We start from the raw sequence: 18,444 nt of genomic DNA on the forward strand, positions 1-18,444 counted from the left end.
AATAACTAGAAATGCAAAGCACCGCTCATCCCTCTTGCTGATACAGGTTTTAACTTAAAAGAAATGTTCAAGAATTCACACCTATGGTACTCCTAAAATAGTTCAATTTATTACTGTTCTGTTGGCAAATCCACTCTTTATATTAAAACTTTTCATCCAGAGTCAAACTGGATGCGACAGACTTAATTTATCACAGCGCTAGCTATTGGCATGTTTCCTACAAAATGGCTTATTTTCAGTGAATAAAGCAGTTGAGAGAGGTGAAAAAAGTCTAAATTTTTTAAATGCTGGAATTATTTAGGTATTAAAATCCTAAATCAGTAATGGAATTAATTTTTTAATTACATGGTTAATAGACAAGACTTTGGAGGTAAAACTGTCAACTGATTCAAAAAACAATGTCATGAAAATGTCATCATTAGCTATTGGTAAAAGTCAATTTATAACGCCAGTAGTCCTTTTCAAATTTTACATTCTATTATATTTCTCTGTGGACACAAATTATACATTAATAACTACAATATCCAAAAATAAACATTTTCTTAATTACTAGAAATGTAAAATATAAATTCCCTGTCCAAAGAACAGTTAATTTTGAAAATAAATGTCACTGATCACAGAATATTAGAGCTGGAAAGAACCTCCTAGTCCAACCCTCTCATTTGACAGATAAAAAAGCCAATGCCTAGAGAACTGATTTGCCCAAGGTCATAAAGTAAATTAGTGGCATAGGTGGATCAGAACTCAGGTCTCCTCATTCTTTCTGCTATACTATACTGCTCAAAAAAATAGTATTTGCTTATTTCGTGAAACTATCCTGTTCTGATATACTTGCTTGAATACTTGATTACTTTTAACTTTTTAGTTACTGGGAGCATGCCATTACATTAACCACATACCAATACTTTTTTGTATTACTCTTCAAAGCACTAAGAGACAGGCGACACAGTATCAAGAGTATACACAGTAAGAAAGTATACAGAATTACTGTAGATACTTAGCCAATATTTGAGAAGTAAACTTGGTCCTAGAATTTTGTGCATTAAAGTTCATTTGTAACCCAAGGATTTTAATTTCAATTAGGCCAGAATTTTGTAGCACAGTAAGAATATACCCCAAACTATTAACATTTTAACAACTCTCAAAGGAGGCTAGTAAAAGCTACGTGTACCCAGAATTCTGGCCAACAAGGGCCAGCTTGCAATACCTACTACAAAGATTCCAAGTGTTTTGTAACTGAACACGTTTGCACAGAATTGAAACCTTGGACAGAAGAGGTAGGAGTGGACTCCTGATTTATGGGCACAGGAGGATTCTAAGTATTTTCAAAGAAATCTGATAGTAGGCTGACTCAGTGGTAGCCTTAATGCAGTAATAATACCATAATTTTAAGCAAAAAACTTTTGAATCTTATTGTTTTTAACTGTACCCAGAACAGGTGGCTACTAAAATGAATTTTTTAGTTATTTATCCAAATTTTAAAAATAAACACTGTAATTTTATATGTTGTTTTGAAGTATATTATACAGAGAACAAGTTAGAATATTAATACTATTCTTGTTCACAATTAAATTAACATAACATGATAATTTTAGAAAGTTTTTAATTAATCATTTAGGACTCTCAACCTCATTAAAAATTATCAAATGGCTTATAACAAAATATTCTACTTCAATGTTCAAAAGAACATATCATAGAAATGGTGTTATTTTAAATCAGGTGCATTTGTGTATGTACACAAATATATATAAAAACATATATGCACACATAGACACAATATTTTAATATACAAAAAAAGTTTTATATGTGTCTGTGTATGTGTATACATGTGTGTATGTATACATACACATACATTCACATAAATATACACACAAAGAAACAAATAATAGCTTCTGACCAAGCAGCCCCATGCAGTGCTTAGAGCCTTATAAAAGTAATATCCCCTTCAACCAAGTACATAGAAAGGGCACTTCTGTAGGTGGTGGGCTTACAAAATTTTGTTTGGGAACCCTGAATTTAAACTTATTATACCACTTCAAACAATATAATGGCTATCTAAAATGGTTCTAAAAGTTATTTTTATGTCAACTTATTGATATTTAAACTAAAAATATCTTTACTGTTACAGCTTTAAAGAAGCTCTTATAGATTGAGTAAAACATCCATTTAAAACTGTAATAAGGTAGAATATATACATGATAGTCCATAATGACTCCAAATAAGGTACATATAGACAATTATATTTTTATAAACCATTACATATTTTAAGTATTTACTTTATCTTAGGTTATATTTAATAACATTAAAGGAAACTGAATCACACACAAATAAAATTTAAAGTAATATTAAGGATCCAATTTATAAGAAAAAGTAAAAGAAACCCAGACTCAAACTCCATCTGTAGCTTACATTTGGTTATACAAACCACTAAACAGAGAACCTTACACATACATATTCCCCATCTTATGTTAAATCAGAACCACAATATTATCATTTTTATAGAGCTTAACAAATAACAGAATTCAGATTTATTTAGTAATCTCTTTATAAATATAAAAATCTTGGGCATGTGAAAATTTTTTTCAAATCATACTTCATTTCTTCACAGCTTTAATAAGAAATAGCTAATTATAGTCTTAATTACAGAATAATTAATTCTATTCAATGTATTCTACCTATACACAAATAGCAAATTAAAAACATTTACTAAGATTAAATAGATTTGATTTGCAAAAATTTATATCTGACATGTTGTCATGTGCTCTTGCAAAGAGTGCATAGGACATTTCTGCAGCAATCAAAATTGTAAAAACCTTTTTTTGTTAACTTCAGAGTTCAAGTTGTAAACATTCCTGATTTTAGTCACTGGAAATGTTTTTTTTTTTCAAGTTTTTACTTTTGGATGCACTAGATAGTTCACTTCCACCTATAAGAAACTTCTTACAGTTTCTAAACCTCTGTGACTTCAAATCATTTAAACAATCATGATCAGACTCAGTCTGATGATCTCTCACAGAATTTATGTTGACATCCTCCATGTGTGAATGATGTCTGAGTATCTTAATGCTTGGACAATCCTGAGAAATCAAGTTTCAGAAAATAACTAGGCCTTAGTAGGATTTCCTGCAGGTTTGGGATCATAGCCATATAGGAAAGTAGCTGCTATTACAAGGATGGCTCCAAGGAAAAAGACACTAAATGAGAAAGAAAAGAAAAACAAACAAACAAAAAAATTAGTTATATAAAAAATGTCTCCTATATTTTTAAATAAAAAGAACTGCATTACATAGAATTTTTCTCTAATAGCAAAGCATTTAAAAATTACTTTATATCTCTTGTCAACTTATCTTTGGCCTGTTTAAAAAAAAAAAGGAGCGAATAATTTACCAAACTTCTACTCTTTATTGTTTAAAAACAAGAAGAGGAAAAAAAATAAAACTTTTATACAAAAATCAAAGAAAAATTTTAAGACACTTTATTTAAGAGTAAAAAGAAATTAACAAAGAAAATGCTATTATATTAGCTCATTGATTAAACTGTCCCTACTTAAGCAGTTCTCCTTTTCACTACATATCTCCTTCAGCTACTTCCCAAATCTCTATGATCCTGAACTACATGGAAATAAGATTAGCTTACTTTATGTAGAATTCGAGTTACTTACAAAGCACTATACATATATTCCCTATCCCATGCTCTCATAATACATCTCTGATTCTATCTACCACTCTAATGGTCCCTTCACTAAGTCTTCTAGAATCTTATTTTATCATATAAAGGAATACCTCATTTTATTGTGCTTCACTTTACTGAGTTTCCCAGATGCTGTGTTTTCTACAAAGTGAAAGCTTGTGGCAACCCTGTGTTAAGCAAGTCTGTTGGTGCTATTTTTCTAATAGCATGTCTCACATCATGTCTATGTCACAATTTGGTAATTCTCACAACATTACAAACTTTTCTTTATTGTTATTACATCTATTGTGGTGATCTATGATCAGTGATCTTTAATGTTACTATTGTAATTGTTTTGGGGGTACCACGAACCTTGCCTGTATAAGACAATAAACTTAATGGACAAGTGTTGTGTACTGCTCCACAGACCTGCCATTCCCCAGTCTCTCTCCCTCTCCTAAGGCCTTTCCATGTCCTGAGATACAACACTACTAAAATAAGGCTATAGGATGTAGTTAGCTATGATTCTTAGACTCCTACTGTAAGGTGAGATAAAAAGGTTGCAAACAAACAAGGGAAGATTTGCATGAACTGATGCAGAGTAAAATAAGCAAATGGGACACCAAATTATACAATGACCACAACACTGTAAAGGAACAAAACTTTGAAAGGCTTAAGAACTATTCAATTATCAATTACAACTCCAGAAGACTTGCGATAAAGTATACCTCCCATTTCTTACCAAAGAGGTGATAAGACATATATATTTTTCCAGACATGACCATTACAAAAAAAAAATTTTTTTTTTGTTTGACCATACTTTTGTTTTGAAGAAAAGGTTTTTATTTGTGTGTAAGGTGAGAGACAGAGATTGTGGAAGGGTAGAGATGGGGACATTAGATGTTGTAGTAGTAATAGTGATGTACGAGAGGAAAGAAAAAAAGTATGAATGAAACATTTAAAAATATAGCGAGATGGGGCAGCCAGGTGGCTCAGTGAGTAAGAGCACTGGCTCCAGTGTCAGGGTGACCTGGATCAAATCCGGGCTCGGATACTCAGCACCACACCCAGAAATGCCTGGCCATGTAACCTTGAGCAAGTTACTTAACCCCGATTGCTTTAAAAATATATATATATAGCAAGAATACCAGAAGGGATTTAAAGTGAGACACAATCAGAGCAACGATAGAGTATGATGAGTTTGTGGTAAACCATTAGACATCTAGGTGAAGATGTACTGAAGGCAGTTGGAAATCCAGGGCTAGATTCATCAGAGAAAGAGAGGTAAGGGTTAGAAATAAAGACTCTGGTATTCAACTACATTGAGGTGGTAGTGAAGCTATGAAAGTGAATAAAATCGACTATAGGGGGGCAGAGCCAAGATGGCGGAGTAGAAGCACGACCTTCCCACGGCTCCGGCTTCCACCCACCCAATCCATGTAAAAAGGGGACTCTAAACAAACTTTGGAGCTGCAGAACCCACAAAATGACACAGAGAAGCTAACCTCCCGCTGAGAACAGCCCGGCAGGCCAGCAGGAATCAGCCAGTGCAGCACTCTGGGAGCCGAGCCCAGCACCACGCGGAGGCTTTAGCCCCAGGGTGGGTCTGACCAGCCACCAGCCAGAGGGACTCCAGATCATCAGCAGCTGTGGCCGTTTCCAGATTTATCAATACATAGATGCGAAGGACAAGGTGAGAGGCCAGTGCAGTCTGGACTTTGGGACCCAGGAAGTGGGAGTGCGTGGCTTTTACACCCGGGGCGAGAAACTGCTGAGACGCCAGCACAGCCTGCCAGCCCCATGTGGTGGCTTCAGCTCCTGGCCTGCAGAGTGTAGGGGGACCAAGCACCAGTCTGAGGGGTCATCGCTCTTGCTTTAACCTGCTTGGATCTGGATTGCAGTCTAGGGTGGAGGTCCTGGGGTGTGTGTCCAGCTTGCCAGAGCATGTGGAGACCTCAGAGAGGGCACCCATCTAATACCTCTGGCAGCTGAGAAAACCCCAGCGTTTGGGACGAAAACTCCCCTGTCTGGTGGCAGAGTCCTACTGTGGCAAAAAGCCCAAAAGTCAAATCATTGAGTGGCAAAACGAGCAGGCAAAGGAAATAAAGCAGACAGAAGATTCCAACATTACACTCCTATTTTGGGGATAAGAAGGAGCAAGGCATGGAACAGGAGGAAAACAGTGAAGTCAGAACTCCTGCACCAAAAGCTTCAAAGGAAAATACAAGCTGGTTACAGGCCATAGAGGACCTTAAGAAGCAGATAAGAGAATTGGAGGAAAAATCGGGAAGAGAAATGAGAACAATGCAAGAAAATTATGAAATGAGAGTCAACAGCCTGACTGAAGAAAATAATACCTTAAAAAACAGACTGACTCAAATGGCAAAGGAGGCTCAAAAAGGCAATGAGGAGAAGAATGCCTTAAAAAGTCGAATTTGCCAGATGGAAAAAGAATCTCAAAAGCTCACTGAGGAGAATCATTGCTTCAGAATTAGATTGGAGAAAATGGAGGCTAATGACTTTATGAGAAATCAAGATGCTGTTAAACAGATCCAAACAAATGAAAGAATAGAAGGCAATGTGAAATATCTCATGGGAAAAACCACTGACCTGGAAAATAGATCCAGGAGAGATAATTTAAAAATTATTGGACTGCCTGAGAGCCATGACCAAAGTAAGAGCCTGGAAAGCATCCTCCAGGAAGTTCTCAAAGAAAACTGCCCTGATGTTTTAGAACCAGAGGGCAAAATAGAGGTTGAAAGAATCCACCGATCACCTCCTGAAAAAGATCCCAAAAAGAAAACTCCTAGGAATATTATAGCCAGGTTCCGGAATTCCCAGATTAAGGAGAGAATATTACAAGCAGCCAGGAAGAAACAATTTGAATATTGTGGAAACACAATCAGGATAACCCAGGATCTGGCAGCTTCTACACTGAGGGATCAAAGGGCCTGGAATGTGATATTCCGGAGGTCAAGGGAGCTGGGATTAAAACCAAGAGTCACCTACCCAGCAAAACTGAGTATCATGTTTCAGGGGAAAATATGGTCATTCAGTGGAATACAGGACTTTCAAGCATTCTTGCTGAAAAAACCAGAGTTGAATAGAAAATTTGACATTCAGATACAAGAAGCAAGAGAAGCATGAGAAGGTAAACAGGGAAAAGAAATCATAAGGAACTTATCAAAGTTGAACTATTTTTTTTTTGAAGCAATCGGGGTTGAGTGGCTTATTCAGGGTTGCATGGCCAGTTGTTATTTCTGGGTGTGGTGCTGAGTGTCTGGGCCTGGATTTGATCCGGGTCATCCCAGCACTGGAGCCGGTGCTCTTGCTTGCTGAGCCACCTGGCCAAAGTTGAACTATTAACATTCCTACATGGAAAAACAATAATTGTAACCTATGAAACTTTTCTCAGTAGTTGAAGGGATTAGAAATATATATATATATATATATATATATATATATATATATATATATATATATATATATATATATGTCTTTATATGAGGGTATGCGGGCATATGAATACATATGTGAATGTGTGTATAAACGTTTACAGGTATACATAGTTAGAGGGCACGGGACCAATTTAACAGGAAGGGATGATACTTAAAAGGTGAAATTAAGAGGTGAGAGGAATATAATGAGAGGAGATGGGGAGAGACAGAGTGGGGCAAACTATCTCATACAGAAGAGGCAAGGGAAAATGGTTACAATGACGGGGAAGAATAGGAAGGCAAAAGGGAATAGGTCAACCTTATTCCTATTGAATCTGGCTTGAGAAGGGAGGGAAATACACACTAAATAGGGGATCTCACCTTCCAGGAGAATAGGGGGGGGAAGGGGATGTGAGGGGTGATGATGGAAGGGAGGGCAGGCTGGAGGGGAGGGAAGTTGGAAGCACCCACTTCTGAAAAGGGACAGGATCAAAGTAGAGAATAGAAGAAGTGGGAGGTGGGATAGGAGGGAGGGAAAAATAGTCAGTCTTTTACAATACATCTACTATGTTATTGTTTTGCATTAGCCACACATGTACAACCTATACTGAACTGCTTGTCCCCCCAGTGGGGGTGGGTGGCAGGGGGGGGAAGGGAATGAATCTGGAATTGAAAGTTTTAAAATCAAATATTCAAATATATATATGTCTGTGTGTGTGTGTGTATATATATATATATATATATATACTATTATTAATACCATCTTACATGTAATTAAGAAAAAAGATATACAGGCACTGAGGCATAGAGATCCACTGGAAAAGTTGAAACAGGTATGGGAGAAAATATGGGAAAGAGCAGATTGGAGGTGGGGATATCCTGCGGGATTGCTGTTTTGGGGGGATGGGTGGGGGAAAAACGGGGAGAAAATTTGTAACTCAAAATCTGGCGGAAACGAATGATGTAAATCCGCAGTTAATAAAGCATTTAAATTTAAAAAAAGTGAATAAAATCGCTAAATGAAAGAGTATAAAGTATAAAAGTGCTAAATGAGAGAAAAGTAAGAGGGCACAGTAAGACACTTAAAAAATATCCACACTAAGGGACTGGGAAGAGACTAAGAAACCAGGCATCATTAAAGTGGAAGAAAATCAAGACAGTGTGGTATATGTGAAGTCAAAGGAATAAAACAATTATATAGGAGGGAGTAATTGACATAAGGTTAAAGAATGAAAAAAGGCCATTGGATGTGATGACTGGCAGGTCATTTGTAACTTTTGAAAGAATAATTTTAGTAGAGTGTCAAGGACAAAATGCAGACTGAAAAATGTGATGTACATAGTGGGAAATTATGTAGAGGAGGCATTAGATACAGATAACTTTTTCAAGGGCTTAACAGGTCACTCCTGCTCAAAAAACTTAAATGAGTCCCCAATGCTCATAGAAAGAAACAAACAATTCCTTAGTTTGGCAATTAGGGGCCTCATAATCTAACTCCTACTTATGATTCTAGTATTATTTTACATTATTTCTCTTTACATCCTTTCCATTTTTGCATCACCTACTACATCCATGTATTCTTGCAAATGCCAGGACTGCATATCTTCTTTTCTCATTCCTGCCTTTAGAAATCTCTCTCTTCCTTCAAGGTTTATTCAAACTTCTCTATAAAATCTTCCCTAATCTTCCCAGCCATCCATGTTCTCTTTTCAAATTTTCCTAAAACACCTTCAATGTGTCCTTTACTGAACTGTATGTATTTATCTGTGTACAGGTCATATCTCCTCAAAAAATTATAAGCTCATCTTTGCATTATCTAGTACTTAGCACAATGATGGTAAATAAGAGGTATATAATAAATGTTTGTTGAACTAACTAAGCTTTGAAGTAAACGGAAGAAAGAGAAAGTAAAGATGAATAGAGTAGGAAGGTCAAGGCTTTGTTTTTTAGGATTGAGGAGACCTAAGTTTGTTGGTCAACAAACAAGGAGTCAGTAGAAAAAAAAAGAAGATTGTACTCAACCAATCAGAACTGAAGTCCTATCACACCTTCACTCTGGTTTATTTGATGGCTTTCAAAGATTTTTTATTCACTTAGTCTAACATCTTTAACTGATTCATTAAGGTATGTTTTCATATGGTTAAGATGTTCATCTTATTACATACTTTAAGTGGAATGGGGTAACTGATAGACTCATCTACCCCCACCCTCAAATTAATTACCAGACTTTTTTTTTCTTTTATGCAAAAATGCTTAAAAATAATTTTTATCTGCTGGAGAAGTGAAATCAAGATCTGGTTCTGTGGAAAAAAAAACAGTAATAAATGGTAAATTAATTGGACTATTGGCTTTAAGTCTACATAGAAAAAATAAAAAGAAAGATTGATGTATGATTTTTGCTTCTTTATGAGGACAGCAAGTATTTTCTACAAAATACTTAATGAAATTAAATACCTTCTACATTAGACATACTTTAAGAAAAAATTAACAATAAACTTGATAGTCACCCGAATCACCAAATATATTTAATGATAATCATATGAATTTTAGATGTGAAGAAACAATAGAGACCATCTTATCCAAATTCCTTTTATAAATGAACAAGCTGAGTGAGAGATTGTGACAGTTAATGTAGTGCAAAGACCTGTAGATTTGGAATAAGAGGACCTGAATTCTAATTATGTTTCTCTTATTTCCCATTTATGTGACTTTGCACAACTTATGTAACCATTCTTCTTTACTCTATTATAAAGGCTCTACTATGGGGTGGCCAGGTGGCACAGTGAGTAAGAGCGCCGGCCCCAGAGTCGGGATGACCTAGGATCGAATCCGGGCTCAGATACTTAGCACCACACCCAGAAATAACTGGCCATGTAACCTTGAGCAAGTTACTTAATCCCAATTGCTTTAAAAAAAAAAAGGCTCTACTGGGTGATAATAAGGATTCTTCCTTTTTTGAAAACCAGTGATTTGCTGAAGGTTATAGAACAAATAAATAATACAGTCGGGAACTAAAATCAAGTTTCTGCATAAATATCATCATCCCTTTTGTATAGATTCACAAACAAAAGAAAATAAAAAAAAAAACGATTGAAGATACAAGTTGAGAGGATGAGTGCTAGGGCAAAGTCTTTCTAGAGGAAGAAAGAGGGAAAAGGACAAAGGGTATTATTATTAGAGGGTATTTATTATTCCTCCCTTGCCTGGAACACTCTCACTCCTCCACTTTTGACTACAGTCCTCCCAAGCTTCTGAATGGAATAAAAGTGAAAACTTCTCAGGTAACATTCCAGAAATCTGAACAGGATTGTAATAAAGTACCAAAGACCCAGTAACCTGGGCTGGGAATCTAGGATCCTTGCCTTACTTCCCTGGTCATAAGCTGAAGTTTTTGCTAAGCTTAGCTAAGCATAGGAGGGGAAAGCACAGACCCTGCAAATTTAACCACAGGCCCAAATGTTCCAGACTTGTTTCCACTGACCAACATCTGACCTGTACAAATATAAAATTGGAACTCCTGTTATGGAACTCTGGGCAGGTTACCATGTCCTAAAATCCCCATGATTCATAAAATATTGTCTACTTTCATATCTATATTGACATTATTAGAGCATTTATCTTCTGCCTTCATATTTAGGTTGATACTTATGATATATTTTGTCTGTTTCCATGTCTGCTAGACATGTATCTTCTGCTTTTTGATATTACTGATATTTTATCTGCAAATGCCAGCAGATTTTTGCGGTTGAGATTGTGTGCCTCAGTTCCTAATTAACAGGAACAGGACAGAACAAGGGAGGGGGTGGTAAAGGGGTGGTCTTTTGGGTATATAACCAAGTTTTGTATTTTGTATTTTGCCTCTCCTACTAGACTGCCTCTAGTAGTGAGACCGCCCTTCTTGCAAGAAGAAATAATTAAATAAATCCTTCCTGTCTCTACTTGGAGATATTTATGCTTATTTTATTTTGGGCAAGGGTCGTCTTGTCCCACACACTTCTTTTACAGCTTACCTAAAATCCCATTTTCTACATGAAGCCTTCCCTCATCCTTCTTAATTCTAATACTTTCCCTCTTTTAATTACTTCATTTTTTGCCTATCTATGGATAGCTCTGTATCTATTTGTTTATGGGTTTTCTCTCTCATTAGATTGTAAATTCCTGGAGGGCACCAGATGCCTTTTGCTTCTTTTTATATCTCCAGTGCTTAGTACAGTACCTGGCAGATAGCAGGCCCTTAATAAATTTCTACTGAATTAAGTTAGAATAATCTTATTGAGGAATTAAAGATACTCCTCATTTTTTTTTTGACCTAAGAGAATTTTGACTAACAGTAATGAGGTTAAGCAGTTTCAAGGAATGAGGGTGGTAAGAAACTGAGGAGTTCGTTACGTATGGTTTTAACCTTCTCAGTCAAACATGAGGTTAAGCGATCTACTGTTAAGTATGGAGAGCAGGAATGAATTGAGCATGGAGCAAAGAGAAGAAATTTTGGGACTGCCTGTGGGGAATGAGACAGGTTATCAATAAGGATTAAGATCAAGGACCAGTTGAAGTTATATAAAAGTAGTGGGTGAGGTATGCTAAGTTTCATGATATTCTCCAAGGATGCTCAGCAGCCCTAAAGTAAGCCTGAAGCTGGATAATAGGGGCTATGAAGGGATGAGGATTCATATATGAGGAATAGAAGGTCAATGGCAAGGAACTCTAGGGTAGTAGTTAGTGTAACATTAAATGGCAGACCATTATTCAAGGTTGCATTTGGAGGCAAGTGAAACCACAAAGAGTGCAATGGACTGGGAGATTAGGGGTAGAAGACACTAGAGTAGGCTACAAGTGGATGAGAAAATATAAAAGGTGAAAGAACAGGAGGCTATGTCTGGAAAATGGAATTCTGAGTTCTAGACCTGGGGAGTGGTATAATTTTTAGAGATGGAGTTAATAGTTTCATCAATATAAATTATGACATCCTGAATGATGATAGCAGGACATAAGGAGATGAAGACCATGAGCCAATTTTCAATATTCAATTCAACAAATATTCATTCATTCATTCATTTATTTATTTAGCAAGGCAACTGGGGTTTTAGTGACTTGCCCAGGGTCACACAGCTAGTAAGTGTCAAGTATCTGAAGCCACATTTGAACTCAGGTCCTCCTGACTCCAGGGCCAGTACTATCTACTTAGACATCTAGCTGTCCCTCAACAAATATTTATTAAAGGCCTGTTAGGTAGCTAGGCACTAGAGATACAAAGACACAAACAAAACTGCTCAGAACATCAGAGAGCTGATTTTATTAAGAAGATAGCTACTAAACACCCTGATAAAGTTAAGAGAATAACCTAGAGCTCAAAAAATAAAGTGATGAACATGAATTGAAAGACCTTAAAAGTTGAAAGATCATAAAGGACAGTAAATAAGAATGATCTAAAAATGAAAGAAGAAAGAAAAAGATCCAGCCTTCCTCCTGGCCCTGTGAATTAGAATAAGCAAAAAAGTAGTTTCTATGTGAGAGAGTTGAAAAAGATTTGGTGTCCTAAGGATCAGGACCATAAGTCACCATAAGATTGAGTGAAAGACTCCATTCCCAGGAATATTATTCCTCCCCCATCTTAACCTCATAGGGGCAATTACAAGGGGAACCAAGCAACTGCAATTTTTATTAAAATATTTAGGAACATTAGGATGTAGGCTCTGGGTTCATATGTATCAAGTGGTGATTCAGAGGCCATCCTGAATGCCATGAGCACAGCAAGACAGGAATTATGAGAAGAATGTCTTTTATTCATTTCCTAATTTCGTACAAATGCACAAAGGAAGAGTCTTTAAAGTGAAAATAGTTGCAGAAAGCCTGGAGACAAGGACATTACAGTTGAGTATGACGATTGAACTCTTTTTCATAAACCCCAAATATAAAGAACTTTGTCAAATCTATAATAATAGGAGTCATTCCCCAATGGATAAATGGTCAAAGAATATGATCAGGAAGTTTTCCAATGAAGAAATCAAAACAATTTGAGTCATGAAAAATACTCTAAATTATTATTGATTAGAGAAATGCAGGTTAAAACAACCTTGGGATATCATTTTACACCCACTAGGTTGGCTAAAATGATAGAAAAAGAAAGTGACAAATGTCGCAAAGGATGTAGAAAAGTTGGGACATTAATTCATTATTGGTGGAATTGTGAACTAATCCAACCATTTTGGAGAGCGATATGGAATTATGCCCAAAGAGTTATTAAACTGTCCATATCCTTTCACCCAGCAAAACCACTACTTGGTCTGTTTCCAAAGGTGAAAAGGGAGAAAGGAAAAGAACCTATGTTATACATTCTAAAATGGTTATAGCAGCTCTCTTTGTGATGGCAAAGAACTGGAAATTACAGGGATGGCTATCAATTGGAGAATGGCTGAACATGCTGTGTTATATGATTGTGATGGAATACTACACTGTGCTATTAGAAATGATGAGCTCAATGATTTTAGAAAAGCATGGAAAGACCTGCATAAAATAAGAGTGAAATAAGCAGAACCAAGAGAACACTGTATACAGTAACAGCAATATGTTTTTAAGAATGATTTTGAGCAAATAAGTTATTTTATCTATTATAAATACAGTTAACTATAAAGGACATATGAAAATACTCTCTGCATCCAGAAAAAGAACTGATAAATATATATATAGAATATTTTACATACATAAAATATGCATGTATATGTATATATGTACACACACACACACACACACACACACACATTTGTGCAGAATGACAGCCATGGCAAGGAAAGGAGAAAAAGAAAAAAGAAGAAATTTACATGATAATTTTATTGTATATTTGAAAGGAATAGTAAGTTGTACATAATAGATCTGCAGTTTCCTGCAAATTTATTGTATTATATTATCATAATATATTATTAAACATAATAAGTATGTACTATATAATAAAAACAAAATTTTGTACTTCATATGCATTATATATGTACTATATAATAAAAATAAAGTTTTATTGTAGTATGTTGTAGAAATGCTTTTTTTATTTCATAAATTAAGGATAAAATAAATTTAAAAAAAATACAAGGATGGTCATTTGGCTGTCTCTCATTAACCAAAAAACCCCTACTCTCCTAGAGGCCTCTAGATGGTTATAAACTCTTGGAAGAGTTCATCTTCTTAACAAGCAGCAATCAACTTTGATTGATTCACAAACTAAGGAGACAATATTTTGATAAGAGGAAGGCTTACCCTAATGGGGGAGGGTAGGGGTGGTACAGACTGAGGTACCATCTAGACAAATGGATCTCCTCCTCATCCAAGTCTTCACAGAATACAATGGGCTGGAATTAACCTAGATTAGATTCTTTTTATTCTTTAATCAGAAATAAACTTCAGTATTTGGTTGGGGTCTGAATAAGATTGAGAACTGTAAATTCAATCTCATTATCAGCCCTATTCTTCAGTGGCAGATTTTACCTGGTAGGTAAATAGGAAGGAAATAGGAAGGGAAAAAATAATCTTTCCAATAGTAATTGGTTATCCTAGACCACCTGTGCTGCTTTCTGCCTGGACCCCACATTCACCATAATACCAATACCACAGAATGACAATAATGGACAGTTAAACCCAAGAGCCCTGGAAAGAGTACTGCCACAGTCAATTCTCCCTGGTTCCAGCCCAAGTCTCACAGGGATGGTCCAGAGGACCAACCTTTTGAAAGAATTCATTCCCAGGTGGTAATTGCTATGCAAATGCTACAGCCCCTATTTCCTCAACAACAAGAAGCTATTAAAGACCCAGAAAATTTTCATCACCAAAGTCCTTGGCATTATCAAAAGTAGGACAGTTTTAATGAAATCAATGAAAACAATGCTGAAAAAGATAAACTACAATCTACTTTGCTACTCTACCATAAAAAACAACTGGGCCTTTCCATCAGAATTGCAGTTAAAATTTTCAATGTGTGTTATCTCTCCCAATTAGAGTTCCTTGGGGCAGCTAGGTGGCCTCAGTGAATAGAGCAGGAGCCCTGGAGTCAGGAGGACCTGAGTTCAAATCTAGCCTCAGACACTTAACACTTACTAGCTGTGTGACCTTGGCCAAGTCACTTAACCACAATTGCCCTGCCCTTCAAAGGGCAAAAAATTTTAAAAATTAAAATAAAAATAAAATGAGTTCCTTGAAAACAGGTACTATCTTACTTTTCTATTTATATCCCTAGCATCAAGTATGGTACTGTGCACATATTAAGTACTTTAAAAAGTTCTTTCAATGATTCACTGATTTATTCATTCACTCCTAGGTTCAGAATATTTTAGAATAGCCTAGGAATGGAATGATACTAGATACTATTAACAGACTTGGAGCTGTGACTGGGTTGCTCATTAAAAAAAAATAGATTCATGCAGCATATTATGGAGTGAGGAAGAGTGAAAACTCTATGATCAGTTGTCTTGTAGACACATTTGAAATCACAGGCATGAGTTGTCTACTGGTTTCTACTTTATGGTACTGTTTGGTGAACATGATGGGTGAGGCTAAGGAATATGAGACTGAATAGGTAAGGCAATATCATAAAGGCAAGCAAGATTTTGGCTAATGGAAGGAAGTAAAAGGAATGCTGGTTGGATAACCACCTCAAATACATATAAAAAAATTACTCTCAACAAACTGTAGGGCTACAGAACCCAAAGTGACACAGAGAAACAAACCTCCCATGGAAGGTAGCCTGGCAGTTAGACAGAAATGGTCCACTGCAACGAGTTGGGAGAAGAGTCCAGCGCCGCATGAGACAACGGTGTTAGCCTCAGGGCAGCCCCCCAACCAGTCACCAGCTGGAGGGACTTCAGGAGAGTGGATCACCAGCAGCTGTGGCGGTTTCCAGAATTATCAACCCATAAATGCCAAAGGCAAAGTAAAAGGTCAGTGTGGTCTTTAGGAACAGGGGGATTGAGACTGCTGTCCAGCCTTTGCCCCCAGAGGGAGAAGCGGCTGATGTGCGGCAGCTGTGCAGCTGCCACCAGGTGGCTGCCCTAGAGCTCCTGCTTTGCAGATTGTAGGGGGACCAAGTGACCAGTCTGAGGGATAATCACTCTTGTTTTAACCTGCTTGGATCTGGATTACTGTCTAGGGTGGAGATCCTGGGGTGTGTGACCAGGTGCCAGAGCCTGTGGAGGCTTCAGACAGGGCACCCAACTAATAGCTCCGGCAGCTGAGAAAACCCCAGCAATTTAGGACAAAGCTCTCCTCTCTGGAAGCAAAATTCTATTGTGTCAAAAAGCTCAAAAGTCAAGTAACTGAATGGCAACATGAGCAAGCAAAGAAAGCAAAGCAAGCACAGCAATCTAACTTTGGACTCCTTTTTTAGGAACAAAAAGGATCAAAGCATGGAACAGGAGGAAGACAATAAAGTCAGAACTCCTGCACCAAAAGCTTCCAAGAAAAATATGAATTGGTTACAGGCCATAGAGGAGCTTAAGAAGGATTTTGAAAACCAAATAAGAGGAGAGGAAAAACTGGGAAGAGAAATGAGAATGATGCAAGAAAATCATGAAAAGAGAGTCAACAACCTGACTGAAGAAATTAACACCTTAAAAAACAAACTAACTCAAATGGCAAAAGAGGCTCAAAAAGCCAATGAGGAGAAGAATGCCTTAAAAAGCTGAACTTGCCAGATGGAAAAAGAATCTCAAAAGCTCACTGAAGAGAATCATTCCTTCAGAATTAGATTGGAGCAAATGGAAGTGAGTGACTTTATGAGAAATCAAGATACTATTAAACAGATCCAAACAAATGAAAAAATAGAAGACAATGTGAAATATCTCGCTGGAAAAACCACAGACATGGAAAATAGATGCAAGAGGGACAATTAAAAAATTATTGGACTACCTGAAAGCCATGATCAAAAAAAGAACCTAGAAATCATCCTTGAAGAAATTCTCAGAGCAGCAAGGTGTGAAAGTGAATAGAGCACCAGCCCTGGAGGCAGGAGGACCTGAGTTCAAATCCGACCTCAGACACTTAACACAAAAAAACTAGCTATGTGACTTTGGGCAAGCCACTTAATCTCAAATACCCTCCTAAAAACAAAGAAAAAGAAAAAAAAGAAATTCTCAAGGAAAACTGCCGTAGTTTTAGAATCAGAGGGCAAAATACAGGTTGAAAGAATCCACCAATCACCTCTTGAAAAAGATCCCCAAAAGATAACTTCTAGGAATATTATAGCCAGGTTCTGGAGTTCCCAGATCAAGGAGAAAATATTACAAGCAGCCAAGAAGAAACAATCTGAATATTGTGGAAACACAATCAGGATAACACAGGATCTGGCAGCTTCTACATTAAGGGACTGAAGGGCTTGGAATATGATATTCCGGAGGGCAAAGGATCTGGGATTTAAACCAAGAATCATCTACCCAGTAAACTGAGTATCATGTTTCAGGGGAAAATATGGTCATTCAGTGGAATAGAGTACTTTTAAACATTCTTGATGAAAAAACCAGAGTTGAATAGAAAATTTGACATTCAAATACAAGAAGCAAGAGAGGCATGAGAAGCTAAACAGGGAAAAGAAATCATAAGGAACTTATCAGAGTTGAACTATTTACATCCCTACATGGAAAAACGATCATTGTAACTTATGAAACTTTTCTCAGTATGAGAATAGTTGAAGGGAACAGAAATGTGTGTATACACACACACACACGTATATGTGTATATATATACATATACACACATACATATATGTCTATATATACACATACATATATAGATATATAAAAGGGTATATGGGGGCATATGAATACATATGTGAGTGTGTGTATATATGTGTACAGGTATACATAGACAGAAGGCACAGGACCAATTGAATAGGAAGAGATGATACTTAAAAGGTGAAATTGAGAGATGAGAGAGGAATATAATGAGAGGAGATAAGGAGAGATAGAATCGGGTAAATTATCTCATATTGAAGAGGTAAGGGAAAACTGTTACAATGGAGGGGAAGAACAGGAAGGCAAAAGGGAATCAGTCAACCTTACTCTCTCTGAATTTGGCTTAGGGAGGGAATGACATATACACTAAATAGGATATCTCACCCTATTGGAGAGTAGGGGGTAGGGGATGAAAGGAGGGATGATGGAGGGGAGGGCAGGCTGGGGGGAAGGGAAGTTAGAAGCATACACTTTTGAAAAGGGACATGGTCAAAGTAGAGATCAGAACAAGTGGGGAGCAGGATAGAAGGAAGGGAAATATAGTCAATCTTTCACAATATATCTACTACGGAAATGTTTTGCGTAGCTACACATGTACAACTTATATTGAACTGCTTATCTTCCCAGTAAGG

General features: G+C 36.7%; 1 protein-coding gene across 1 annotated transcript in view; it reads right to left on the reverse strand.

The window, feature by feature from the left end:
• Nucleotides 1-458: 458 nt before the first annotated feature.
• Nucleotides 459-18,444, reverse strand: part of SLC35A3 (solute carrier family 35 member A3) — a 70,036-nt gene continuing 52,050 nt past the window's right edge. Inside the window, exon 8 of the mRNA XM_069090539.1 lies at nt 459-3,194. Coding sequence (XP_068946640.1) covers nt 3,104-3,194 — 91 coding nt within the window. The 3' untranslated portion in view covers nt 459-3,103. The remainder of the gene's footprint in view (nt 3,195-18,444) is intronic.

This window comes from Petaurus breviceps, unplaced genomic scaffold, assembly GCF_028583685.1.
Source record: "Petaurus breviceps papuanus isolate PSGF00001 unplaced genomic scaffold, PetGlider_PUasm1.0 186, whole genome shotgun sequence".
In the NCBI taxonomy this organism is placed as follows: Eukaryota; Metazoa; Chordata; class Mammalia; order Diprotodontia; family Petauridae; genus Petaurus; species Petaurus breviceps.